This window comes from Mus caroli, unplaced genomic scaffold (assembly GCF_978045245.1).
Source record: "Mus caroli unplaced genomic scaffold, Mus_caroli_1 scaffold_8, whole genome shotgun sequence".
Classification (NCBI taxonomy): domain Eukaryota; kingdom Metazoa; phylum Chordata; class Mammalia; order Rodentia; family Muridae; genus Mus; species Mus caroli.
In genome coordinates this window covers 1,093,573-1,120,994 of record NW_028227263.1, presented here as the reverse complement: position 1 = coordinate 1,120,994, position 27,422 = coordinate 1,093,573, and the positions used below count along the sequence as shown (strand labels likewise).

Below are 27,422 nucleotides of genomic sequence, written 5' to 3'. Positions count from 1 at the left end.
GAAGGGCAAAGGGAGACAGAGACAAAGAAGCCATGCGTCCTTAGATGAGTCTAGCACTTCCAAAGTGAAGAAAGTGAGGGTTGTTGTGTACCCCTCTCCCCAAAGCCAAGGATGCCCACCCCTTCCTGTATTCCTAGTAAATCTCATACAGCATTGTGGGAGTGTTACTTAAAGGGAACAGCTCACTGTTCAGATTTACTCTCTACAGAAGCTCTAGGTGCCTTGCAGTGACCTTGATTCATTCAGTCAGGTTGATCTGGGTTCGGATCCCAGGACCTCTACTCGGGAGGCAGATGACTCTGGAGGCAATCGAGTCCTGCCCAGCTGCCTCCCGATAGAACAAGCTTGAGACAGCTGTGTGAGTCAGTAGCATGCCCTAGGACCATTGCAGGTCATGGGGTTATTTCTGGGCCTCAGTTTTCTCATTGGAGTTTTTACAATAAAAGCATGACTCTCTTCTGGGTGTTGGTGGCTGAAGAAGCAGGGTGTGGCCATGCAGGTAGAAGTGCCTGTGACTTGGGGTCATACCTGGAAGTCTCTGGGTCAGGGGTCACATGTGGGTAGGCATGGAAACCTGTGAAGCCACTTGGGATTCTGGCTTTCTGTGTCCTGCTTGTCCTCAGCATGCCCAGGGTGTTGATGTGGCTGCCAAACCCTGTAGCCAGTGAAGGGGATGTTTCAAAAACTACTAGGACCTAGGAGGTATAGTGGGATGAAGGGAAGCCACACCCAGCAGACCCTGCTCCATCTCATTGGCCAGGGCCGTAGCTACTCCTGGGAAAGGAGGGAGCATGGATTTTTAGCTTCAAAGCCATGCGTGAAAGCAGTTGCTGACTACCACAATATAGATGTGCTCAGGAAGAAAGGCCTTGGCACAGAGTGGGGTGGGACCTCTGATTCTGTGAGGGGGAAGCTCTGTAGAAGATCAGTTAAGGGCTTGATGCTAGAGTTTGGGTGCCCTAAGTAGCTGGCTTGGTCTAGTCAGGCTTGAGGCAGAGATGGATCTCATGTATTCTACACTAGTTCAGTATGTGTAACATGTGCTAACTGAGGCCAGGTGATGACTTTGAGAAGATCCCTGTCATGGTATTTCTTCCCAGCCCTCCCTCCCTGTCCGCCTTCTGGAGCCTCATTTCCAATGTGCGAGTATTCTGTGTCATTACAGCGAGGAAAAGCGACACAAGCTTAGACACCCAGATAGGAAGCTGGTGCCAATTTAGAACGCACTCATAATGACCTCAGCAGAGTTAACCTGGGATCCCTTACAGCCACCTTCATCAGTCTGAGGGCAGAATCCCCAGGAACTGAGGATTTCCCCTTGTTCCATCTGTCACGGTCTCAACATACTCACAAAGCGATGCTTCCAGTATATGATCTTAGGAAGCCACAGCACATGCCCACCATGAGGGAGCTGACAGTCCAGTTCCCCATGGGCTCTCCAACATGTGAGTGTCCTAAGCGTCCAGGAGAGCCCGAACACTGGCCTGAGAGGGGGCCCTTCACTGAGGAATCATGACCCTCTCTCCCTCCCTGGTTTGGTTCGGAGCTGGTGTTCTGTGGCCCCTCTTGTCTGTGCATGAGCCCTGATGTCTCAGGGGGTCTTTGATGGGGCAAGGAACACAGCTGCACCTGGTTAAAAAAAAAATACCACTGTGTAAAGTGACAGCTGCCTGACAGTCCCTTAAGTCGGTATTCAGCTCATGTTTCATAAAAGGTTTTCAGTTGCTAGCAGATTCCCAGGAGAACTGAGAAGAAAACCACTTTGCAGGGGCAGGGAGGAGCACCTCTCTGAAGTGGTTTGTGTTTATTTGGGAGGGGGAAGCAGCTCGTGTGCTGGCAACCTTCCTCTTCTGGCTCTGGTTTTAGATGCTGGACTTGGCTCTGGCACAGGGCCTGAGTGGTCCCCATGGATGCAAGTCCTGGGACGCTGCTGGCCCCTACATCCATGCCTACCATGGGGGAATCAAAGGTTCTATGTGTGTTTGCATGTGTTTGTGTGTGTGCATGCCTGCGTGCATGACAATGTGTGTGTGTGTGTGTGTGTGTGTGTGTGTGTGTGTATGTGTGTGCATGCCAGAGCTCAACCTCAGAAGTCATTCCTCAGGTGTTGTCTACTTGACTTTTTAAAGAAATCTTTCTTTCAGTCTTACTTTTATTATATTTAATCATATATACATATGGGGGCAGGATATTCACATTAATGTTGGTGCCCTTAGAGGTCAGAGGTGCTGAATCCCCTGAATCTGGGTTACATGGCTTGGGTGCTAAGAATCAAACTTGTGTCCTCTGAAAGAACAGCAAGTGCTCTTAACCACTGAGGCATCTCTCCAGCCAGCCCCCACTTTGGTTTTTAAAAAAATGTTTATGGTCTGTGTGTATGAAATGCATGTGTGTGTGTGTGTGTGTGTGTGTGTGTGTGGTATGTGTGCATGGTATGTGTATTTGTGTCATGTGTATGTGTGTGATATGCGTGCATGGAATGTGTATTTGTGTGATATGTGTGCATGTGTGTGTACTTATGTGTTTGTATGTATGAAATGCATATGAGTGGTATGTATGTATGGTATATGTATTTGTGTAGTGTATATGTGCATGTGTGTGTACATGTGTATGGTATGTGTGTGGTATATTTGTGTGATATGTGTGTGGGGTATATGTATGTGTGTGGTATGCTCATGGACTTCAGAGGTCAACTTTTAGAAGTTGGAGGAAGGGTCTCTCTTGGTGTATCTGCTGTACTCCATATGCCAGGCTAGCTGGTTTGTGAACTTCAGACAGTTCTCTTGTCCCACCTCCCATCTTACCATAGGGTACTAGGATTATAAATGGCTGCCATGACATCTGGATCTTCAGGTCTGTCAGGCCATCTTGTCACCTGCTGAGCCATCTTGCTGGCGCCTACCTTGTTTTGTTTCAGAGACGGGGTCTCTCAATGGCCTGGAGCTAGTCAATTAGACTAGACTAGCTGGCCGGAAAGTTCCAGAGTTCTGCCTGTCTCTGCCTCACCACTGAGGGGATTACAAGGGTGCATCACTATGCCTAGCATTTTTTTAAGGTGGGCTTTGGGGATCAAACTCAGGTCCTCATGTTCGCACATCAAGCACTGTGCTGACTGACCTGTTCCCCTATCCCAGAGCATGAGGCTCTTCAAGAAGGCATCTCTCCTCTGCTTGCTGCTGGGTTCATAGCCAGATGCTGAGACACAGAGCTGGCCCAGGGAGGAGGGAATGAGCAGACATCACACACCACAGATGCATGCATACACCAGGGCAGCATGCCATGCTCCAGGGAACTGGGGATAAACAAAAGTGATGTCTCAGCTGTCTGTTGGCGCCATATCTCACCACAGAGGCAGCCGTGCCTCCTAGGAACCACTGAGATTCAGGGAGGTGAATGTCAGCCTTGATCAGTAGACGGAAAGCCTCCAGGGCCTGGGTTGCTGGTACTGAGCGAGCTCTGTCAGCTAAAGGGATCATCCCACAAAAGCATGGAGCAGAGCGAAGATGCTGTCCTCAGCCCTATTGAATGAGGAAGGGGAGGATCCAGAGCGTGGAGCCCAAGCCCTGGTCTCACTGAGGTAGCACAGGCACTGTCTGGTTTTAAATTGTCATTTGGTTGGCTTGGATATTTTGTTTGTTTTGGTTTTGCTTTTGATGTGAATTCATGTTTCACTCTGTGTAGTACCAGCGTGTGCCTGGTACCTGTAGAGGCCTGAAGAGGGCATTGGATCCCCTGGAACTGGAGGTACAGAAGGTTGTGAGCCACAATGTGTGTACTTGGAATTGAAGCCTAGTCCTCTACCAGAGGAAAAAGTGTTCTTAACTGCTGAGCCATCTCTCTAGCCCCTGCCTTTTGAGATGGGATCTCCTGCAGCCCAGGCTGGCCTCACATTCACTGTGTAGCTGAGGATGGCAATGAACCACTGCTCTGTGGTCAAGTGCTTCTAACAGAGTTCTGAGTCCCGGAGTACTGAGTCTCTAAGTCCCAGGTTCTGAGTCTGATGAACAAGACTCCCACTTCTGGCCGTGCTGTCCTATAAAGATGGCCTCAGCCTATGGCAATGGTGGACAGAGGAGTGGCCTTTGAACATAGCCATTTCTTGGTCCCCAGTATCTATGGGTGTCCCACTCCAAATGGCCAAGGGGAATTAAAGTCACTAATGGAATCTGGGTTGCTGTCTGTCAAGCCTAAGGCCCCTAAATATCTGGGTGAGCTCTCTGTGACCTCAACCATCCTTAAAGAGAGAGGGTAGAGTTCTGAGTCACAGTGATAAGATGTGAGAGAGATTGACATGCCACAGCTCTCTCTGATAGGAGGATGGCTGACCCCAAGGAACACAGTCTGTTTAAGTAGGTAGGGAATGGGAGGGAACACCTGCAGAAATGCCTTCAAAAAGGGCCACAACTTAACTACAATCTTGCCAGTCACCCAGGAAGACTGAGCCAGAGTCTGTAGGAGGACAGGTCTGTGTGGCCACAGGCCCCCAAATTTGCCCTCTGTCATTAGGTCAGTGTAGTGCACAGTGCATTTATGCAGTCTGACGATGCCTCCTTTGTGTCTGCTCCCTGCTAGATCAGTTCCTGGGACCCAAAGGTACTCAAAAAACGTCCTGCAACTCATCTAAGAGATATACTTGTGTGCAGAGTGGCTCCCCAGATCCCATTTTTGTTTTTTTGCTCTTCTTTTCAAATCAGAGTCCTGTACCTACTGACTCTGGGTGCTGAAGTCCTTAGGCCTTTGTCCCCTCATGGTAAGTCACTGTGACTGTCTGATGGCCAGAGCAGAGAATATACAGACTGTGAAGGTGAACTTCAGTCTGTAAAATGGGGTACTAGCTCCCAGCCTAGGACCCCTCCAGACCTGCTCAGCCCTAAAGAGCCCCCAGAGTTCTAGCCTGCCCTGGTAGCTGAGAGGGTGTGGCCTGGCAATAGGCCTTGCTTCTTCCATAGCTGTGTGTCTCCCCCACTTCACAGAGAGCCCATCACGATCTTTGGTTTTCGTCTCTGGCCTCAGTTGTCCCCTCAGCCCACTTAGAGTTGGGTGAATGAGGTTGGATTTAGAACCTGCATAGAAGCTGAGCAGGCTGACTTATTCCTATACTCTCAGCACATTGGAGGCTAAAGCAGGAGGATTGTCATTAGTTTGAGGCCAATTTGGGCCATATAGTGAGTTGCATGCCATCCTGAGCTACCGAATAAGACCCTGACTCAAGAAAACAAGATAAATGAATGACTAAAACTTACAGGAGACACAGGAGCCTGGGCAAGGAGCCGGGTGCAGAGCACGGGTGAGCCAGAGCCAAATAGCTTGGCCATGTTGTCAGCCAGAGACCCTGAGCCCTTTGCAGAAAGTTGGAATAGTTCCCCCAAAGCTGAAAAAAAAATCCCTGGCATCACATTCCATGTGAGTGGGTCTCTGTCCAGCATTCGGGGGCTGCACATGGCACCCTCTTGCTCTTCTGCCACACCAGGAAGCCAGCATCTTAGTCTTCAGCTCCCCAGCCTCCAGAATGGCAAAGAGATTGATTTCCATTCTTTATAGACAACCTGGCCTTGGGTATTGTTACAGCATCAGAAAGGGACTGAGCTGGGAGCTAAGAATGAAAACTAAGCAAGGGACTGGATTCAATAGAAAGAAGGGCAAAAATAGCCAAAGTGCTTGTCTCAGAAGGAGTGGTGTGTCTAGGGCACAGACACTGACATGTTCTGCAGGAGCAGTGTCTCAGCTCAGAAAATGGGCTCACCACTGCCCCTCTGGCCCTGTCTCTGAGTCACCAGCACAATCCTTCTCCACTACAAGAAGAAGGCAGTTCTTGTGTTCCAGGCCCCCAGGGACATCCATCCTGAAGTATAAACGCCTCAGAGTCTTCTGAGTCTTTGAAGCCATTGTCTTAGAGCCATTCCCACTCCATCAGGGGCCCTCTCCCTTCTCCCTCCCAGAGATCCACACTCAGCCACTACCAGCTTTACCTCAGCCTTAAGCCCTCAGGCTACATGTGGGCATTCCCCCATGTTACTTATAGCATCCCATCTGTCAGCTCATGCAGGTCCTTGGGGCTCAACCCTTTTTCTGTCATGGCTCTCTGCCTCTACATCCCCATTTGTGGAGTGGGACAGCAATATCCCCACTGCCCCTGGGCTCTCAGTGGGATTCTACCGTGATTGTCAACTAACAGTTGAAACCTGATAAGATACAGAGGATAAGATACTAACAGCTTGGCAGGATCTAGACTCACCACAGAGACCAGCCTCTAGGCACGTCTGTAAAGGAGCTTCTAGATTAGGTCTGAGGGGTCAAGAACCGCCCTGAATGTAGGGTCAATCTCTTTCTGATCCCCCACTATGGATGCAGTGTGACATGTGTGCCACCACACCTTCCTATCATGATTGACTGTGTGGTGGAATAAACGCTTCCTCTTCTAAGTTGCTCTGTTGGGCATTTGTCATCGAGATGAGACAAGTCACTAGTACTAATAACTAGTGCTCCAAAGCTCAGTCATAGCGTTCATTACCCATGCTCAGAATCCACACTAACCCCTGCTGGGCAAGATCATCCAACTCTCTGCCGGAGAGAATGAAGCACCGATGGCCTCATGGCATAGATTGAAACTGTAGAAGCCACAGCCGATCTCAGAAGCTAAGCAGGGCCAGTCCTGGTTAGTATGGGAGAGGAAAATAGCCTGGTGGTCTTGGGGTCATCTCATGCCATTGTAAGCCAGGGAGCAGCTGTATCCATCCAACTTGGGTCTGATGTCAATGTACATGGCACCCAGGGAAGGTGCTCAGGCAGCCTTCAGCTTACACCTGACCATTGTCCCCTCTGATGTTTTATCCTTCTGTGACTTCCTGGTGTGTCCTGGCTGGGTCAAACACGACCTCAGGAGGATATTCCTGGACCCTCCTCCGATGAAGTACTCAGCAACACTGCCATTGAGACCTACTTCCCTCTGAGGGAGACGGGTAGAAGATGCAAGCTAACTGGCCAGGGTCCGGGGCATCTTTCTTGTGTTCTTGGCTCTGGTTGCTTAGACTTAGACTAACACCCCTGTGTTCCATGTTCCTCAGGCACAGTGCATGCATTTGGAGTTGAGCCTTTGTATTAAACTGTCTTCTGCATGCCTAGCATTGCTCTCCATCTCTTCCATAGTTTCTATGCTTCTTGTCAATCAAAACAAGGGAAATTCACTACTCAGGTATCTAGAAAGGAATTGACCAGCTCAGAGCATCATTGCCCCGACTGTTGTGGGAAATATTTAAAAAAAAATGAACTGGCATGTTCCCATGCTTGAGCCCCAGGGGCCTAGCCAGTCATGCACTGTTGATCAATGGCTGACCTGTTTTTGTCTCGAGGAGACTCTCTGGCACAGAGCTTCCAAAACATCTCCACCCAGCTCACTAAGTCCCCACTGGCAGGTCGCTACCACACAGCCCTGTGCTTCAAAACCCCCATGGCCTTTGTGGTGCACATCTGGCAAACCTACACAGACTTAGTTCAGGAACAATGGTAACACAATTGCTGGGTGCAACAACTAAAATCCTAATCTTGTAAGCCTTATTCAATCTAAATCCTCTGGTGGGATCTGCCATTGAAACTGGGAGACACTTGTAATTACATCTTGTCCTCTCTCTATCCCTGTCCAAAAAGCCCTAACTCTCTCCTGCTTCCTCTCTTCCCCTCCCCAACCTGGAAGTCCCGCCTACTTGCCCAGTGATTGGCCCCTTTATTCATTAGGGGATTGGTTCACAAGAAGTCACCTGAGTATGCCTCACTCCTTGTTTGCAACCCCTCCCAGGAGAGTGGAATTAGTATCAACATACAAACAGCACCAGGCCCATCTACAATACCTGACCCTCCAGTGGTTAAGACGGTTAGTGCCCTCCATCAGGGCAAGGGAATTGTCTGCCTTTGAAGTTAGTCTTCAGCCAGCATCCAGGGCAGCATCCCAGGGTTTCCCTGTCATTAACACAGACACTGGAGATACTTGACTCTTATGTGCCCAATGTTCTCTGTCTGGCCACCTCTTCAGCAAAAAGTAAACTAAAATTATCAATCACATGGCCTCCACAGGAATTCTGGTTGAGGGGGATGGGGGCATCAGGAAATGGGTGCAGGGCTACTAATTGTCACAGGAAATATGACATTCCTTTGTATCCCATCCCAGAGTGCCTTTTTGGAAAGGGGAATGAGAGGAGGGACTTTCTCCAAGACCAGTATGAGTTAGCTCCAGGACCCCCTCCTCATCCCTAGATACTGAGCCCCCTGGCACTCTAATCCCTTCTCTAGCATGCCAAAGGCTTCTCATGTAAGTCTCGCAATCCTTTCACATACTTTAAGTCAGTCCCAAACATAACACCCAGTGCAGTCTGTGTGCTCCGCAAACATTATTGTACTGAGTTGCTTAGGGGAGTAAACACCAGACAAACCTGTTCACACTCAGTGCACATACAGTAATGTCCAAATATGGTCTTTTAAAAAGTTTAACATCATTAATTTTAATTATATCTCTGTGTGGGCATGTGCAAGTTAATACAGGTACCCGTAGAGGCTACAGACATTAGATCCTCCTGGAGCAGGAGTTACAGGCAGTTGTGAGCTACCTGGCACAAGTGCTGAGAGAACCAAACTTGGGTCCTCTGCAAATGCAGCAAGCACCTGTAACCACCAAGCCGCTCTCCAGCCCCTGTTTTTCAAATATTTTCAGACACACCTTAGGTTGATAGAATCCATGGGTGCGAAAGCCATAGCTACATGAGGCCTGGTGCACTTAGGGACAGGGGGCAGGGGGCAGGGAAATTCAAAGCCATGCCATGTCCAGAACAATCCATTCAGCAGCATGGTCCAGCAAGCACAACCCTAGAGTGTTTCTACCTAAACTGATATTGGCTGGAAGGGAATATGAATGTCGTGTGGGACAGCTAAAAAAGCCAAAATGTACTCCAGTCTGTGGGCTCAGCTTGGGCCTTTTTAGGCTAGTCACTCAGGGCAGAACCCAGGGGCAAGTGGGTCCTTCTAGGAACTGAGACCGTATGGCTTTATCATCGATGCCAAGAGTCTCATGCACTCTGTCACTGTGTGACCCCAGTCCACCCCTGTCCTCCACTTGCTGCAGTGCAGCAATGGGTCCTCATTTGAGCAGGATGTCCAGGAACAGAAGGTGTCTTGTTTCAGGGCCCTGGGATGGTGTCCAGTTGGCTTGGATGATATAGACCCTTCTCAGCTCAGGCAGCAGCAAGCAGGGTATCATATGGGGGCATAAATTCCTCTTGTATGTAAGCCAGACACCAAAGTGGGTGTTAGGGAGGGATGTGTGCAGAAATGTCTTTACCCTATTCTCTCTGTATACCTATGTTGTGGGCTCTGCTGTAGACAACATTGTAGGTGGGAACCTGAGGTTGCTGAGAGGACCTTTCCTGCTTTGATTAGAAGACCAGGAAAGAACTGAGGCTCAGGTTTGTCTTGCCTGTCTCAGGGGCAGGGCATAGCTCAGTGATGGAAGGTTCATTTAACATGCGTGAGACCTTGAAATCCATCCCCATTCATGGAATAAAAAGGAAAGAAGAGGAGAAGGGAGGAGAGAGGAGGGAGAAGAAGGAGAGAATGGGGCACTGTTTTATGTGCTTCATAGTCTATCCACTGGCATCCCAAGAGAGGAGGGGTTACCTCAGGGAATATATCTGTGGCTTGAAGGGCTTTACATTCTTCTGGTCTTTACTCATACTGGTCTTGGAGAAAGTCCCTCTTCTTGTTCCCTTTTCCAGAAAGGCACTCTGGGATGGGAGGCCAGAGTCTCCCAGGATGCCCCACTCTGGATTCCTTGCCAAGCTGCAGGCACCTCCTCCTGGTTGCTTTGCATAAGGGCTATTTTAACTGCTGACAATCGGAGACTGTCATGAAATCTGTCGCTGCCTTCCACACATCCCAAGGGGTGTATGAAATAGAATTTCCAAAGATTCACACCCCCCATTTTTCCATGTAGATTTCTCAGAGTGGCGTTTTTAGGGCATATCAGCTTAAATGCTGCCTTGTGGGGAGGGCTCATAGCTGCCTCCCGGGAAAAGGAGATCCCCAATTAACCTGGGATATGTGTCATGAGGGAGCACCCACCCAGGGCATCCATTAAGGCGAGCATCCTGTTCTCTAGGTGAGGCAGGAACACCCAGAGGCCCGTTGAGAAGGTTTCTCCTGGTCACTGCCTTGTCCAGGGCTGGAACTGGGGGTTCCCCAGTACAGACGGGCTCTTTGCACTCTGCTAGCAGCCTCCAGGAGGCACTAACTTATTCTCTGTAGAGCCTTAAGCCCATCACAGACAGACCAAGCAGATGGAGGTACCAATTTTCTGACGTTCACTCATTTACCAGAGATCCTGGGTGCCCACGTGGCCAGGTTGTCATAGGAGCCAAAGATATGTTGGCACAGTGAAATCCGAACTGGGGAAAGAAGAATCTAGCAAATGCAAAGGCCCTGAGATGCAAATCAGCTCGTCTTCTAGGAGCAAAGAGCAAGGGACACTCTGGTGGGGATGAGGATGCAGGAATGGGCAGGGCTGATAGCATCACTGGATTCACATTCCTTCGAAGTCACTAGGGGCCATGGTTGGATAGGTGGAACAAATCACCAGGAAACCTGGAGACAGGAAGCTACTTCACAAGTCCAAGTCAGAGATGGTGATCCCTTGGACCAGGATGATAAAGAGACCTGAACTCTGGGATGCTGCAGACATTGCAGTGTAGCTGCTGTGTGAGGAACTCTGATGCTGAGTGAGAAAGGAGGCTTGGCTGTGAACTAGGTCTTCTAGAAACTTGTAGAACTTTCTATACAATAAAGGAAGCAATAGTTCTCTCTTGATTGGCTGGCTTGTCTGTCCCTTTATCATCCACAAGGGGGCCTTCTTTTCAGTCAAAGGGATGTGTTCTACACTGTGCATGTAGAATACCCAGCTAGATACATGTGTGTGTGCAGTCACCCATGTGTGCGCACGTGGAAGCCAAAGGAAACACTGAGTATCCTCTATCACTCTCCACCTTCCCGATTTGAGATAGAGTCTCTCACTGAACTAGGAGCTCTCCATTGTCTGCTAGGCTGGTTGGTCAATGAATCTCAAGAATCTACCTGTCTCTTCCCCATTCACTACTGAGGTTACAGCATGTGTGGCCATGCCACCCATACATACGAATGCTTAGGATTTGAACTCAGGTTTGCTGCCTGCTATGTCAAGACGTATTCCTTTCCTCTACTAGGCTGTTTGCTCCTGGTGAGTTTGGGGTTCATCCTGATGAAATCCCCACTCAGCCTTTGTCTTGTTATCAGGTCTCTGCTATATTCAACTGTCACGACTCTTAGTGCTGCTGACAGAGATGTAGCTGTACAGGGCCAGAGCCCAAGTGGAGGAATAGCCTGCCTTGTACAATTGAAAAGGCCACACATGTCTGTCACAGCCAGCTTTCCCTGAGTGATGCTGTATGACAAGTGTCGGGCAAGGAACAGCAAAGACAGTTCACATTCTTGCCATACATCTGTGCCATGTGCACACTGGTTCCTTGGAGTCTCCTTGAGAGCAGTGATGGCCCTAATGTGGGCTCTGTGCTCATGGGCAACTATCCTACGAAGCTCTTGGCATGTTGCTCATGTTGTGGAATGCTACAATGATTTCGACATTGGCTGGTTCTATTATCTGAGGTCCACCGAAGCCTAGAGAGATGGCTCAAAAGTTAAGAGCACTTGGTGCTCCCGTGTCCAGTGGCTGCCTGCTCTGGTCACAAGGGATCCGGCATCTTCTGGCTTCCTCTGGCTCTTACACACATTTGGTGTGCACATAAATATATTTTTTATACTATTAGAAAGAGGTCTATTGGATCAGAGAGCTAAGGAATGAGATGGTAAGAGATACAAAAAGCATATAACAATGACTCTCATGACCTTCCAGGTCACAGCCCAGGGCCTCTGTAGCAGGGCCATGTGCCTTCTTCCAATACTCACTATCCCCACCTCACATAGAGCAAGCTTACCCAGCACCCAGGCTGCAGAATGTTTCAGAGAAAGGCTGCATTCCATACACAGGCTGAGGGTCACTGGATAGGACTGGTGGAGTCAGAGGCCATCATAAAGCTTGGACCAAGTTGGACCACATCTTGACGTACTCACAGGTTGGGGGTATGCCCTGGCATCTGAGACACCATCTTGCTAGGAACCTCATATGGCAAAAAGAAAACACTAACTTTCCTGTGAGGATGTGTGGGCACAGACTCTATGACAGTGCCATCTCGTGGCTGGCTGCTCCCTCGAGGTCCTGTCCTCTAGCTGTTGATGGGCCAGTATACATGGCTGATACATACATGTATTGTCCAAGCTCTTGTGCTGCCAGTAATTGGAGGCTAAATCACATCGGAGCAGAAATGGCAGTAAGTGGGTTTACGTGTTAGAAGTAAGAACTTTCTGGAGCTCCAACTGTGTTCTGTCTGTCTGTTCCTTTCACTGTCTCTCTCTGGATCCTGTGCTGTCCTGCCTGTGCATCATCTCACAAGGCAGGCCACCCTTGGAGGCCCCATAAGTGGGAATCACAGCAGCAGGGCAAGAACCTTGCACCAGATGAGGTCACAGGGGTGGCCTCATCAAGAGTCCTATGCCAACTACTAGTGCCCAGAACTGGAGATCTCTACCGGGTCTACTGAGTAGAGACAGCAGGGCCTCCTGCCTCTTTAGCAAGCATAGAGAAGTGGTGGAATAGCCACAGCCTGGGGGTGATGTGCCAGGTTCAAATGAGCTGGTGCTTCCCTGAAGAACCAAGTGGGATTCATCTGTCCTGGCCATTGTCCACCATGGGCCTCAGGCCTCCTGCTTCCCCTGCCTGTTCTGGAGTTTCTTACTTGTGTCCTGTGTACCCTATGGAGTTCCAGAAGGGGTCAGCACATAGTATATAGTGTAAAGCTGGTGACAATAAACACTGGGTCCCAAGAACCACCCAGCCCACCCATCTATCCCAGGTCAAAACAGAAGCTGGGTGAGGGCATATCCACAGTATGGCCATCTGTATTCAGATGATTGAATTGGAGGCCCACACTGCTTCTCATGAGCTATGTGACTTCAGAAGGCTTGGGAAAACAGAAACTCTGAACCTAAGGTGTGACATGTGACAGCTATAGCCAGCATAACACACACTTCCCATGTGCTACGTTGCCCAGCACCTCTAATCACTCAGGTGCCTCTGTGTGAGCAGGGCTGGGGCTCTCCCCACATCACAAGTGAGAAGAAACGGCACAGCCAGTTGGTGACAGAGCCAAACTTTGAACTCCACTAGTCTAGCTTTAGAACCTCATCCCTAATCACCACACCCTGCCGCTTCTGTAAGGTGGAGACAGGAAATGGGCTGCCTGCTTGGTTGCTATGTGAGGACTGGAGCAGGTGGAGGACGAGCAATGATGTGGATCACTAGTAAAGCGCCTTGTCAGCAGAGAGCAGTGCAGGGAATCTGCTGCAGTGAAGGGGAGGACTTCAGGAGGATTATACTGGGACTTTTGGATCCACCAGCAGTATAAATAATGACACAGAGGCTTTTTAATATTTTAAAGCTTAGGCCTTTTCGCTAAGGCAGCCTCCCAGCCAGCTATCATGCTTAACCTGACTAATCCTGGCACTGCATCCTGCCACGTGGCTAGATGCAGCTCTACTTCCCTGCTCCACTCTACTTAGTCCATTCACCTCGGTGTCTGCTGGCAAATATCCCACATTTCTTTTCTTCTCTCAAGCCTCTCTCTCTCTCTCTCTCTCTCTCTCTCTCTCTCTCTCTCTCTCTCTCTCTCTCTCTCTCTCTCTCCCCTCTCTGTCCCCCTCCTCTCTCTCTCAATTAGCAATAATCGTGCCTCAGATAAACCTCATTGGCTATGTATGATACTGCCACTGTGCAAAACTCCTCTCTCTCAAGTTTCACTCTCCACTTCCTGCCCAGCTATTGGCCGTCAGATCTTTACTATAGCCAATCAGGTACAATTCTAGATTGCCTCTAGACTAGTGAGGAAGAACGAACATTTACAAAAGATGAGGCTGGTGATGGGCTTTAGAAATAACAATTCCAGGATCCTGCCAGCATTTAGCTCTCTGCTGGTACAGAATTAACAATTGAAAACACAGAGACACATCTTCACACAATGTAAAAATGGTTACTCCAACAGATGATGGTGATGGTGGTAATGAAGATGAGGGTGATGGTAGTGGTGATGATGATGGTTGTGATGGCAGTGATGATGCTCATCCACATGTATGTTCACATACACACATGTACACATTTACCTGTGCTCACATGCTCAAATACACATCCACACATGTACCTGTTTACACATTCCTTTCTTACCTATATGTACATTGCATACATTTATGTGCACATGTATAGAATCACATGTATAAAGACATACACATGAATACATGCACTTTCACATATGCATGTGTGTACACACTCCCATGGACCTGCATACACATGCTTTGCCACACAATCATGTGCTTGCATGTATACTTATATGCATCTGCACTCACAGACATGCTTATATGAATGTATGCACACCCTTACATAATACAGTCACCATGAGCCTGTACATACAAGGTCTCCCATACACATGTATATGTATATACACATTCATATGCACTCAGACCTCCATAAACATGTACATAGGCACACATGAACAGGCACACAGGCATACAATATACACTTGTACATGTGCACATGCATTCTACTCCACATCTGCTTCTCTGTTCTTGGCCCTGTGCCCTCTGGCCCTCCCGAGCCCTGCCCACTCTGAGCACCCACTGGTTTCCTAGACAACCAGTACAGAACAGCCACATGAGATGGAGGCAACCAGAGCAACTCAGAGCAATACTAGGAAGGAGCTGTCCTCGGGCACTTCGGTGGGCAGCTATGCTTCATGTCTCACTTACCCTTCCTAGCCCTGGCGCATGCGTGACCTGAGCAGGGATGTCCCAGGGAAAGTCAGACCTCCGTGTTTCCCTCCATGGTGATTCGATCCCTGGGGACCTCATCCTGTCATAGAAGGCCAGTATACTTGGGCTCCTTCACTGGTGTGAAGTGTGAGGCAGGTGTGCCCAGCTTGGCTAGATCATCCCCAGCCTGGCTAGTGTTCCTCGTCCACAAGTTCTCACTGCAGTGATTTGCTCCTTGTGTGATGGGGCCTTTGATTATTTCAGCAATCTGTGATGAGCAGAGAAGCAGTGGTCAGAACTAACCATATAGATTCGGTGATGTTTAAAGGACAAAGTCATTCCACTTGTGGAGCCAGAAGTCTAAGATTAAGGATTGTGTCTGGTGCACACCCTTCCTACTGCTGGCGACTTCTGCCTTACCCACACATGGCACAGGCTATCAAGTGGTAAGCCTGGGAAAGCTGCTAGTTGAGGTCTCTCTTTTTATCCTTAGTAAGCCACTTATTAGCTCATGAGGGTCCCTCCCTCATGGCCTCTGCCTCAAACCACAAGTCAGGATGAGTCAGAGAAACTAGGTAATGCCCCATCTTGGAGCCCTGAGGACAGCCCAGGATGTAGGTCCCTGACCCAACCTACAGAGAGAAGGAAGGCACTGTCTGGGGTGCTGATCTGGACAACCTGAGTGACATGGGGTAGGTGTGTGATTTGGTTTCGGTGATGCCATCCGTCAAATGTACCCAGTCACCCCTGCGCTCCTTGTGAATAGATGCCCACAGGTTATGTAGGAGAAGGACGGGGCTGTTATAATTCATATGGTGACAGCATGGGAGTGACAGGCATAGACAGAGGATGAGAGCCCCCAGAGGATGAGAGCCCCTTTTACTATCTTCTATCTGTAGTCCAGCATCTTGCCGCTCAGTGCCCCCTTTTTGTATCTATGTTCTAGTTGCATTCTGTCGCTGCAATAAAACTGTTACCAACATCAGCTGAGGTGGGGAGGGATGATTTTAAACTTCCACGACAGACACAGTCCATCATTGAGGGAAATCAGGGCAGGAACTCAAGGCAGAGCCCTGGAGCCAGGCCTGCTCACAATTCCATGCAGCATTACCCCTGACCAAAGAATTCATTCTCAGCCAACGCCAGCAGAAACCCTGGGGAGCCCGCCTGCTTGCTCGCTCTCAAGTTAGTGCTCAGCTAGCTTTCTTAGACAGACTAGGACTACATGACCAGGTAATGGTGTGCCCACAGTAGACTGGGTCCTCCTGCGCCAATGAAGACAATCAGGACACTGCCTTGTAGACATCTTCACAGACCAACCTGATAAGGACAATCACTCAGTTGAGACTCTTGCAAGTGTTTGAGGCTGTGCCACAAGTGTGGCTAATGTTAAGTCTGAGTGACAAATTTATAATCCTGACATCTAGCTTTGAGCTATCCGTTTACTATTTGAAAGGGTACATTTTCTAAAGCTGAAATTGCTTGTTTTGTTTGCAAATGCCATTGCTTTCCACTAGCATTGTGAGGGGATAGTTCTGGCAATTGTTGGCACATTTTACCAATGGCCTTCATGCTGTGTGCCTTCAATACGAGGCCAAGGAGTGGTTGATTAGAGATGTAAAGCACACAGCCTGACATTTAAACTACCAAGATGCCTTCAACTTTAACTTAAATAAGACACTGCCCTTGTGGAGGGGACCCACAGTCTGGACTGGCCTTCAAGGACAGTGAACAGGAAGAGGGGTCGCTGAGCTGTGTGTATGTCCCTCACTGGGTTTCCATGGTAGCATTTGACTGGGTACAGCAGAGGTGCTCCCAGTAGGACCTGAGTACACAGAAGCACTCAGTGAGTGTCAGTGGAGGGAGGGGTGGCATTGTCATGGCTGAGGAAGGCATTGGAAGCCTGGAGCTGGCACAGAGAAAGGTGAGGGACAGTGGAACCTGTCTGTCGAAGAGAACTAATGATGTGCCAGGGTAGCTGGGAAATGCAAGTCTAGCTCCCACCTCAGGCATGGCTCCTTCCACCCCAGGAGGGGACTCCCCACTCTGTAAGAAGTGCGGTGTTCTGTCTCTGCCTCTTAGCGGGTAAAGACCTGGGGCCTCTCTCCTTAACCTGCACTGGGAAGGCAAAGTTAAACAAATAACCACGCTGACCTTGGAATGAGAGGAGAGACTGAACTGAGGCTCACCTGACTCTCAGCGCTCAGGCTTCGCTTTAAGCCATTTGCTTAATTTCTCCCAAAGTTCCACAGGACCTCAGAAGGAGGCAGGGCAGGGACTCTTGTCGGTGAGGGGAAATACCTTGAAGCTCTCTGTGTATTGTGGTGCTTCCAGCAGATGCATCTTCACGTGTTTCCCCTCCCCGCCCCAGCCCTGTTACCATCTGCTAATCTAATTACAACAGTCATATCATTTCCCACCGATCTTTCATCTGAATCTGCTGAGTCAGGAAAGTGAGGCTTAATTAGAAGCGTTAATCATGTGTGTGCTTAGTTTAGTCTTTTTTTTTTTTTTTTTTTTTTTTGTGGAAAGCAACCATCATCAGGATATTCATCCTGATCATGTCTCTCTGGGATAAAGCCATCATTGGAGGTTCCTGAGATGTCCAGGGGCCTGCCAGCCTGGGTAGCATCCTTTGGGCTAGCGGGGCTAGCAGATTCCACAGGAAGTGGCTGTCACTGTTGTGACTGGGAGGCTTATGGCCCCCTGTTCTGCAGTACCTCATTTGCCCCTCCGTGAACAGGCACAAGATTTACAGCATCCCCACATTTTGCAAACTTGGGCCCCCAAATCAGCCCCATCTCCCATGCTTGTCCCTATGTAGAGGGTGTCACCCCTGTCTGGGGCCAAAAAGGAAGGTCTAGCCTTTTGCTCATGCAAGATATGGGATTTGGCTTTGCTGAACGGTGTCTCTCTTCCCTCTGCAGAAACCCGCGCGGACCGCAGCAAGAAGCTCTTCCGGCATTACACGGTGGGCTCCTATGACAGCTTTGATGCTGCCAGGTAAGGCATGCTTCTGCCTTCTGGAGACCTCCTTCATGCCTGGGTAGAGGGGCGGTGCCTTCTGTGCTTTGTTATTCATGTGCCACCTCTGCTGGGGTTGTGGCAACCATACTGTACAGGAGAACCTGTCACAGACAGGGCCTGTGGAGGAAGCCCCTGAGAGAGAGCAGCATGCTTGAAGGAGGAGGGAAAGATGGCATCCTTGAGATAAAACAATAGGGATGTGAGAAGGAGCATGAGCAGGGACCCTGAAGCAGAGTGATTGGCTTCCTCCAGCAGGTATTTAGGCCTTCCTGGCTCTGGGCTTACACCTCACCCCGTGTCCCGCATTCTTGTTCAGGTAATCTTGTTCTCCTTGATGAGCGGGGCCCCAGGGAAGCAGACCTTCTAGGCTCATGGGTTGGGAGTTTGTAAAAAGCTGTGTGTTTCCTATGGTATGGCTGCCACAGGATTCAGGATAGAATCTTCCCACAGAAGCCTTGCTCGAGCAGCTACTGGGAAACCTGGCCAGAATGGATCCTTTACAGGTGGCCATAGTCAGTAGTAGCCTTAGCCCATATGTTCATCTAACAAGGAAGATCCAGGCAGAGCCAGTGCGCCATAAGTCCCAGTAGAGTCTAGGAAAAGCTGTTACTGTGGCTACTTGAAGAGCTGTTCAGGTAGGGAACAGTGGGCCCTGTGGGGTGGGGGTGGGGAGAACCTAAGGTGGAAGGCTCCAAGCAGTGGCCACTCTCAGGCTGTGCCTCTGATGAAGCATATCTGGGGATTAGGGCCAAACTGGGGCCAACCAGCAACTTCTGAGCAGAGTGTAGAAGAGTTTAGATCAATAGTTAGGAGTCAGCCATAGCTCTCCCATGATGAAGAGTTGGACAAGCTGTGGGCCTCTCTTGACCTGCCATTTCAGTTGGAGCAAACAAGGGTCACATGTCTATCTGTCCATCTCACCAGCACCAGCTACCATGCCCTGGTCACAGCCTCAGCAACCTAGTAAAGCAAGGTCACTGGAGAAAAAACATGGAGACTGGAGAAGAGGCCAAGGGGGGTGGGGTGTGAGTCCTCAGCCTCCATGCATTTACACCTGCGTGTGAAGCCGTGCCTGGGACCACCTGAGGTCAACATGTTTCTGCTCACAATCACCTGGGGTCAGGTGTGTGAGGAGAAATCTTGGTGAATATCAAATTCTTGCTGCCCAGAGCACCATTGGGACGGAAAACACTGTTTCTGTGACTGACAAAAGACTGCTCATACACATGTAGGGATTAGGAAGGGAGACAGCTTTGACCGTGGCAGGGATCTGCAAGGCAGGTAGAACCAGGAATTCATGGGTGGAGAGACAGATGGTCTCCCAAACCATAAGAACCCCAATGGTCATGTCGCCCTGGAAGGGACATCGGAAGGAGAGGCTAGATGTCTCACATCTGACTGAGCAGGCAGCAGCCATCCTCGGGGACAGGCATCTGCAGTTTAATGCACTCATCAGCTCATTAGGAAGGGCCAAAAGCGCAGGGAGACCCAGGAGTCGCATCACCCCACTGGTCAATTAGCCATTCTGGGTGGCGTGACTATGGTCTGTGCAAGCGCCAACAGCTGAGGCTGTCTTGCTGCAGATGCTAATGTAATTAAAGAAAGTGCAATGGGAAGTAAGGCTCAATGGAGGCATTTTCCGAATCAGTTGAAAGCTTTCTCCCTTTCCCACCCCTTCATGTGTCAAGTTAGCCCAGAGGCTCAGTGCTGAAGAGGTCAGCAGTTAAAATAAACCCAGGCATTAGCATGTGTGCCCAGTTGCTCCACCTGATTCTTGCCTTAGGATTCTCTTCCATCTGCAAGGGGAACATGAGAGGGATTTAGAAATAGATACGATAGTCAGAATCAGACAGCAGAGGTCCTGGGGCCACCACTGTACAAGGCTTTGCAGGTACCTGAGGGTCAGTGTTAAAAGCACATCTCAACATGAGGTGACAGCAGCGAGTCCTCATTCCTCATTAATTGGGTCCCTGTCTCATCAGCATGGAGCACCAGGAGGAGCTACATGGGTGGGCAGAGGAACCTCGGCGGTTGCTGTGTACTGAGCAGACTCCATTCATCCACCCATTATTTTTTACCACCACAGGTATTCATCTGTATACATACATACATATACATATATGCATATATACATACTCATATATACACATACATACACAATACACACATGCATGCACACATACACACGTCAATTCTTCCACTCAGTACTCATACATCCATCTGTCTCTGTCTCCCCACCCACCCATCCATCAGTCGAATGACCTGGTTGTTCATCCATTCATTTACCCATTCATATATACACCCCTATATCCATCTGTCTGTCCATTTATCCATCTATTCATCCATTTTCTTCTCCATCCGTCTATCCCTACATCTTTCTATTCTTTCATCCCTCTATCTATCTAAATATCCATTCAGTCGTCATCTATTTTTCTACCTGTCCATCCATCCATCAGTCCACCCACCCATTCAGCCACCCACCCATCTATCCCTTTATCTACCCTTCCATCAACCCATCCATTTATTCATCCATTGCCTCCATCCTTCCCTCCCTTTATCTGTCCATCTATTTATCTAATCATAACTAGTCGTCATCTACCTACTCACATCCATCCTTTTGATCTACCCCACTCATCTCTCTGTCAGTCTAACCAGTAAGCCACCAACACTTGCTTATTCTGCGAGTTAAAGATCATGAGGTCATACTTGATGGCTAAGTGGATAAAGTGCCTGCCGTGTAGTGTGAAGCCTGGAGTTCTTGTCCCCAGAACCTGCATAAAGAGCTTGACAGGCACCATGGTTGCCTGTAAGCCAATGCTCAGGAGCAGAGATGGGATTCCCTAGAGCAAGGATTCTCAACATTCCTAGTGCTGTGATTCTTTAATACAGTTCCTCATGCTGCGGTGACTCACAACCATAAAATTATTGTCATTGCTATTTTCTATCTATAATTTTGCTACTGTTGTGAATTGTAATGTAAATATCTGTGTTCTCTGACAATCTTGGGCAACCCTTGTGAAAGGGTTATTGGATCCTTGAAACCCACAAGTTGAGAATCTGCCCTAGGGCATGCTGGTTGGCTAGATTAGCCGGAACTGGAGAACTCTGGGCTCAGCGAGAGACCCGGCATTAGCAGAGAATAATTGAAGAAAGCATCTAGCATCAGATTTGAGCCTCCACAGGTACATATACATGTGCATATTCAACCACACATGCACCAACACAGGTAAACATGCATGTACATGCATACACATATAAACATGCACACACACAATACACACACAAAGATTTTTGAGGTCAACAAGAGAAATCTCATCAGTCTCATGAAGATGGTAGTGTTATTAGTGAAGACAAACAGTAAAGTCACAGCAGAGATTTGCCCTGGGTGGTCAGTCAGAGAGCCACAGAGGAGACCGGCAGCCCTTGAGCCGCAGAGCAAGCTGTTTGAGGCCAGAGCAAATGTCCTTGAGAGCAAACTTAAGGTGACTCCCAGAGCTGAGAGAGCCAGACAGGACTCAGCAACTGCAAAGAGATTGGAGCAGGCCAAGAATGTGAGATTGTGGGGAACAAGGGATGCACAGAGGCTGATGGCCTAAGAGCCATGGGCTTTGGGGAGTCAGCACCACACTTAGTGGAGAGGAACTGGAGCCCGTGTGACCTGACCATGAGACAAGCAGACAAATGAATGTAGGTCAGTGAGGGGACTGCCTCTGTCATCTAGGCCGAGCATGAACTGTGTGCACTGGCACAGGAGAGGATAGCACAGGAGATGGATCTGAGGTGACATTGGAATGAACAGGGCCCTGGGTATGGATGAGAGCAAGCAAGGTGGAGCGGCTTTCCACCCTCTCTGAGGTTCACCAGGGAGGACTTGGTGAGACAGTGGATGGGTAGCAGGCCCGGGACTAACTAGCAGCAAGGTCCTCATGGTCCCCACCACACACAGCTGCATAGCCACTGCACAGCCTGCTTGGAAGGAGCACTTCCTGAATGCCTGCCAAGGCAAGCCACCACTATTGCTCCTCCTCCTCCTCCTCCTCCTCCTCAGGAAACCCAATTTCCTCCTGGAGATTGATGGAGAAGGGCAACAGATTGTGCCACTTCAACAGGTGACTACCTGCCACCCGCACCTACTTCTTCCCAAGACTTTCAAGTACCATTCGTACAGTTTTGAATTGGTAATAGAAAATAGGCACTTGGTAAAAGATTCAAAATGTTTAGGAGATAGTAGGTTGTGAAGAACAGACCCCTCCTTACTCTGTTCCACCCAGCCCCTGAATTCTTCCCAGATAGAACCTCTCTTGATAAATTCCTGAGGCTTTCTAAGAGAAAGACTCTGTCTATGTGATACTGTGAGAAGCCTCTGTGTGGAGGGAGGGGTATGCTCTGTGTACATATTCATGTATGTGCATATGGGTGTGTAGGGGTTGGGATACAAGTACATGTGTGCTCATACATGCAGAAACCAAAGATCAATTTGAGTATATTCCTCTGGCACCATTCATTTCATTGTAAAACTATTTTTAAGCTTTATTTTATTTAAGTATGTATGTGTTTCTATGTGTGTATTATTATTATTATTATTTATTTATTATTATTTGCAACAGAGCAGTTCACAAGCCTGAGATTCACAAATTTAGCAAGGTCTGATGGTCAGTGTGTTCCAGGGAGTCTTGTGAAGCACTCTCCCCTCACTCCAGCCCTGGATTACAGGTGTGTGTTACCACACCTAGCTTTGTATGGGTATTGGAGATCTGGACTCAGGGCACCATGATTGTGTGACGAATATTGACTGAGCCATTTTCCCAGTCTCCACAAACCCTTTTAAAACTCTTGAAAAAAAGATAAATGGAAACTGCCCGCGTTCCCTCCCAGACTGTCGAGCTGAGTCACCCTGTGACCTTGGGCAGCTCACCTGTCTCCGAGTCTTCCGAGTTGCTATCTGCAAGACAGAAACACACTCAACCTGTTCCCTGTCTCCAGTTGGGTTCATGCTAAGAATGAATGAGAGAAGTGTTAAGGGCTTGCAGCACCAAGAGGCCTGAACTGTATAGATCCAGTGGGCTGCAAGCTGTAAGTGCTGCCGGTGGGCACCTGGCTTTCCCCTGACGCCTCTTGCTGTGTGTTCTAGAGCATCGCCCTTAGTAAGGAGGAATGGTAAGAAAGAGCGACTGCCCCACTTTTCTTCCAACATTATTTTGTGTTTGTTGCTATTGTTTTTAGTCAGACTTGAAGAAAAGAGTGCCAAGACTGAGTGTGTACAGGGCAGATACAGAAGGGAGCATCCTCTGCTTGGCTGATGACTGGGTCAGGTAATTAATGGTGGCATTTGCAAAGCTGCTGCCTAGGGACATAGTTTGGAATTACAAAAGAGACCGTGTGTGTGTGTGTGTGTGTGTGTGTGTGTGTGTGTGTGATCAAGTGTTTCTTCAGTCTCTCTTCATCTCCTTTTTAGATGTATAGTCTCTCATTGGCTGGCCATGGCACCCCTTTCTCTGCTTCCCAGTGCTAGAGCTACTGGGCACGCATTGGCGTGCCCAGCTTTTATGTTTGTGACTAGGAATCTGAACTCAGGTCCTCCTGAGTACATAGTAAGCACCCTGACTGCTGAGCCAATTCCATAGGCTGTGGTTTCACTTTTGAAGGTGTGTTTCTCTACTTGTATTTTTCTGACAGGGTTTGGTGCTCTGGTGAATGTTTGTAACTAAGTGGGACAGGAACCCTGAGGGCATTGATCGAGGAGAAGCTGGCACTGTCACCTGGCTGGCTCTTCTTCCAGACTCCCAGTGTGATGTATATGAAGGGACAGGCCTCCATGTGGGTGAGCCATTTCCCTGGGAAACACACCCCAGACTGTGGCTATCATGGTCTCCCTTCAAGCCACTGTGCTCTGGGGCTTCGTCCTAATGGGCACCATGGAGGGCCTGGCTTCTCCTGTTCAGCCTCTTTCCCTCACTCAGTTCACTACAAGAATTGCGAAGGTTCTCCCCCCGCCCCCCATGTTACCCAACACCCAACTCTTCATAGCTTTTCTAGCAGCTGGCTTCCTGGGACCAAGGACTCTCAGTTTAAGTTGCTTTCCCCCTTCAGAAATTCTAAGCTGTGTTTTTAAGAAAGGCAATCAACAACCCATTAAAGCAGACAGACACACAGACAATGCTGAGAATGGAAAGGCCACCCTTCCCTCCCCAGCCTCATCGGCAGGGCCTTGCTGCCCACCCAGGTGCTCCATTGACTTTCCCTCCTTAGTCCTCCCCTGGTTACTCCAACTTTACAGTAACCTCATCTCGAGTCTTCTTTTCACTATGAAATTGCCGTGACTCTGCTGGAGAGAACCTGGATCATAGTTCCACCTATCCGCAAGACTGAGTCGTTGTTGTTATTTCTAATTGTTCTAGACAAAGACGAAATTCAACCATGACCATAACAACAGCAGAAGCAGAGAAGGAAGGGTGTGGGGAAGGGCAGGAAGAGAGAGGGGAGATGAAGGGCAGCTAGAAACCACCGGAAACAAAACACACACAAGCACCGCAGCCCTAATAGTAAACATGGCACTACTTCCTGTTTGCATTAATATTTATATTTCATTGATATAATATTTTATATTTTTATTCATATTTACATCTTTTAGTTTCTCTCAGTCCAACTAGACTAATAGCTAAAAAAAAAGTGGAAAGCATTAAGAGAACATGACCGTTCACATCCACACCAAGAGCAGGGCTCCAGTTCCTCGTATGAGCACGAGAAGGGTCCTCATGGAACCACAAGCCAACAGACTCTTTTCCTTTTCTTCTTATTCAAAGTCAGCCCACATTTAAGCGTCATACGACGGATTCTTGCATGAAGGGTTTTTTTGTTTTGGTTTTTGTTTTTTGTTTTGGGATTCTACTTGCCTTTATTTTTCCCTTTGAAGCAGAAGAATTGGGCTTTAGTTAGCAAGCCATTAGCCATCCCTCCTTCCTGCCTGTGTGGTACATCCTGAAAATGTGAGTCACTCCTGAGAGACTCCTTTGCTGCTTCACTCAGTTTTCCCCTAACAATTTCAACAAAAGGGACCTGCAGTGTAAATGCCCCTGTCTGCAGTCTCTACCTTTAAAATTCCAGGCTTAGAGTCACTCACTGGCCTCTTCATGGTGTGGAAGTGTGGTGCTCTCAGAGCCTTGTTCCAAGTTCTCTGCCCCTCTGTTCTCCTCTCCAGAAGTTTGTAGGAGGGTCTGCATTTCTTTGTCTCCATAAGATCTTGATGCTTTGACATACTGACCTTAGTCTGACTCCCCTCAAACATTATGTTTACTGCTCCTGAGTTCCCTCAGACTCAGCAACCTTGCACATTCTCTCTTGCTCAATCCCCCCCTCTCCCCCTTGCTCTCTCCTGCACTCTCTTGCTCTCTCTCCCTCACTCATGCTCTCTCATGCACTCTCTCACTCTCCCATGCATTCTCTCACTCCCTCGCTCTCCTCTCTCATCTCCCTGCATCTCCTCTACATCACCCCTTCCGTATTGCAGGCGACCCTCCCCACTTCCCAGCCACCTGTATGAATTGTCTATACTCCCACTTTGTCACTGGTCGAGGGCTTTTCATTTCACGGCAGGGTGAGCTTCTGACACTTCACACAAGTGCCTCTGAGAGCAGACCGGCCAGTGCCAGTGTTCACAGAGGCCGCTGTGTGTGGCTGCCCTCCAGGCACAGCCTAGGTAGAATGTAGGTTCTTTCTAGTCAGAACCAGAAAGAATGATGGAAGACATGCTCCTTGCATGCTCCCACAAGAGATCATAAACAAAGATAAATCTAGTTCCTCTTACACACCTGCTAGGCTAGTTTTGTTGCTATGAATAAACACCCTGACTACGCTGACTAAAAGCAACTTGGGACAGAAATGATTTATAACATATTACACGTTAGCGCATCCTTGAGAGAACTCAAGGCAGGAACCTGGAGGCAGGAACTGAAGCAAAGGTCATGGAGGGTTGCTGCTTACTGCCCTACTATTCCTGGCTTGTTCGATTTGCTTTGTAAACAACCCAGGCAGGCTTGCCTTCCCAGAGTGGCACTTCCTACAGTGGGCTTGGCTCCCCTCACATCAATCGTTAATCAAGAAAATGCACTACAGACTTGCCCACAGGCCAGTCTGATGGAGATAATTCTTCAATTGAGGTTCCTGCTCCCCAAGGTTTGTGTCAAGTTGACAATACATAACTAACACAGTCCCACCACAGAGGGACTACGTATTTTGCTCTGGAGTGAGCACACGGGTGGCCAGGTGATTGACAGGGATGAAGAAGTAGGTTCCAGGAATGCCACATGCAACTGAGTCCCTGTCAGCCACCAGGAAATGGAAGGGGCGGGAATGCTCATGCCTGGCTGGCTTTCTTCTTTCCCCTTTTCATTCAGTCAGGGACCCCAGCCCATCTGGTGATGCTCCCCGCATGAAGGGAGTGTCTTCTTGGTTAAGCCTCTCTAGCGGAAGCTACAGATGTGGTTCAGTGGGGTAGGTATATTGCTTGCCTACCACTCAGCAAGCTGTGGCTTTGAGCCTCAGCACTGCATACACCTGCTGATGTAGCTCTTACCTATATTCCTGGTACTCAGGAGGTGGAGGCAGGAAAATCAGGAGTTTAAGGTCATTCTAAGCTACAGAAAGAGTTGCAGGCCAGCCTGAGTTTGTAAAGTCTCTGTCCAATCAAAATAAGCCAACAAACACTCTCTGGAAACACCCTCATAGATATCACCAAGGTGTGCCTCATAGGAAAATTCTGAATCCTAGCAGGCTGATAATAGAGATGAACCATTATGACCCCCAGCCCTTCCTGGTGTTTAGGACCTGACTTAGGGACTCTAGAACTTCAGGGTTTCCTTTCCCAGAGCACATGAGGTGGCAGAAGGGGTGGGGGCTTTGTTAGAAGCCAGTTTAAAGATCTGAAGGAGCTGAGTTATTTTTGGCGGGAGAGAAGGCAGGAGACCCCTTGTATCTGGCCTGAAGACCAAGCTCAGAAACCACCCTGTGCATAGCTCGTCACCATTGACTTCTGGGTTGGGGCTTTTCCCTGAAGCTACTGAGTGTGTCCCACTGGAGCCTGGAGCAGAGAAGCCCAGGCCCTTGCTGTAGGATTGCTTGTGCTGTGGGATCATGCAGGACAATCCATGAACTTCCGTCCATGATGGAATCCATCCTGGCTTCCATCCCTGCAGGGAGGCGCCTGGCTCAACACTCTCAGGCCACATTTAGCACTTTTCCCAGGTGGCGAGTGGGTGTCCTGATGGGGGAGAGCAGGCAGATGGGTGGGGCGATGGAGAAGCCGCAGAGCAGTTGCTAGGGGAGGCTGGCATTCAGGCAACCCTCCAGGCCGCACCCAGCAGACTGCCCTTGGCCCTTGGGTTATGTTGAGAGATGGGCCAAGGTAGGTAGGTGCACCATGAGCTTCCTGTCTCTCCACCTCCTTAGCCACACCAGCAGCAGAAGGAGGGTGT

General features: G+C 49.0%; 1 protein-coding gene across 6 annotated transcripts in view; it reads left to right on the top strand.

The window, feature by feature from the left end:
* Positions 1-27,422, top strand: part of Shank2 (SH3 and multiple ankyrin repeat domains 2) — a 453,640-nt gene that overhangs the window by 274,099 nt on the left and 152,119 nt on the right. For all 6 annotated transcript variants that reach the window (XM_085841131.1, XM_085841128.1, XM_085841127.1 and 3 more), the window contains one exon: positions 17,853-17,928. In XM_085841131.1, the coding sequence (XP_085697257.1) occupies positions 17,853-17,928 (76 nt within the window). The remainder of the gene's footprint in view (positions 1-17,852; positions 17,929-27,422) is intronic.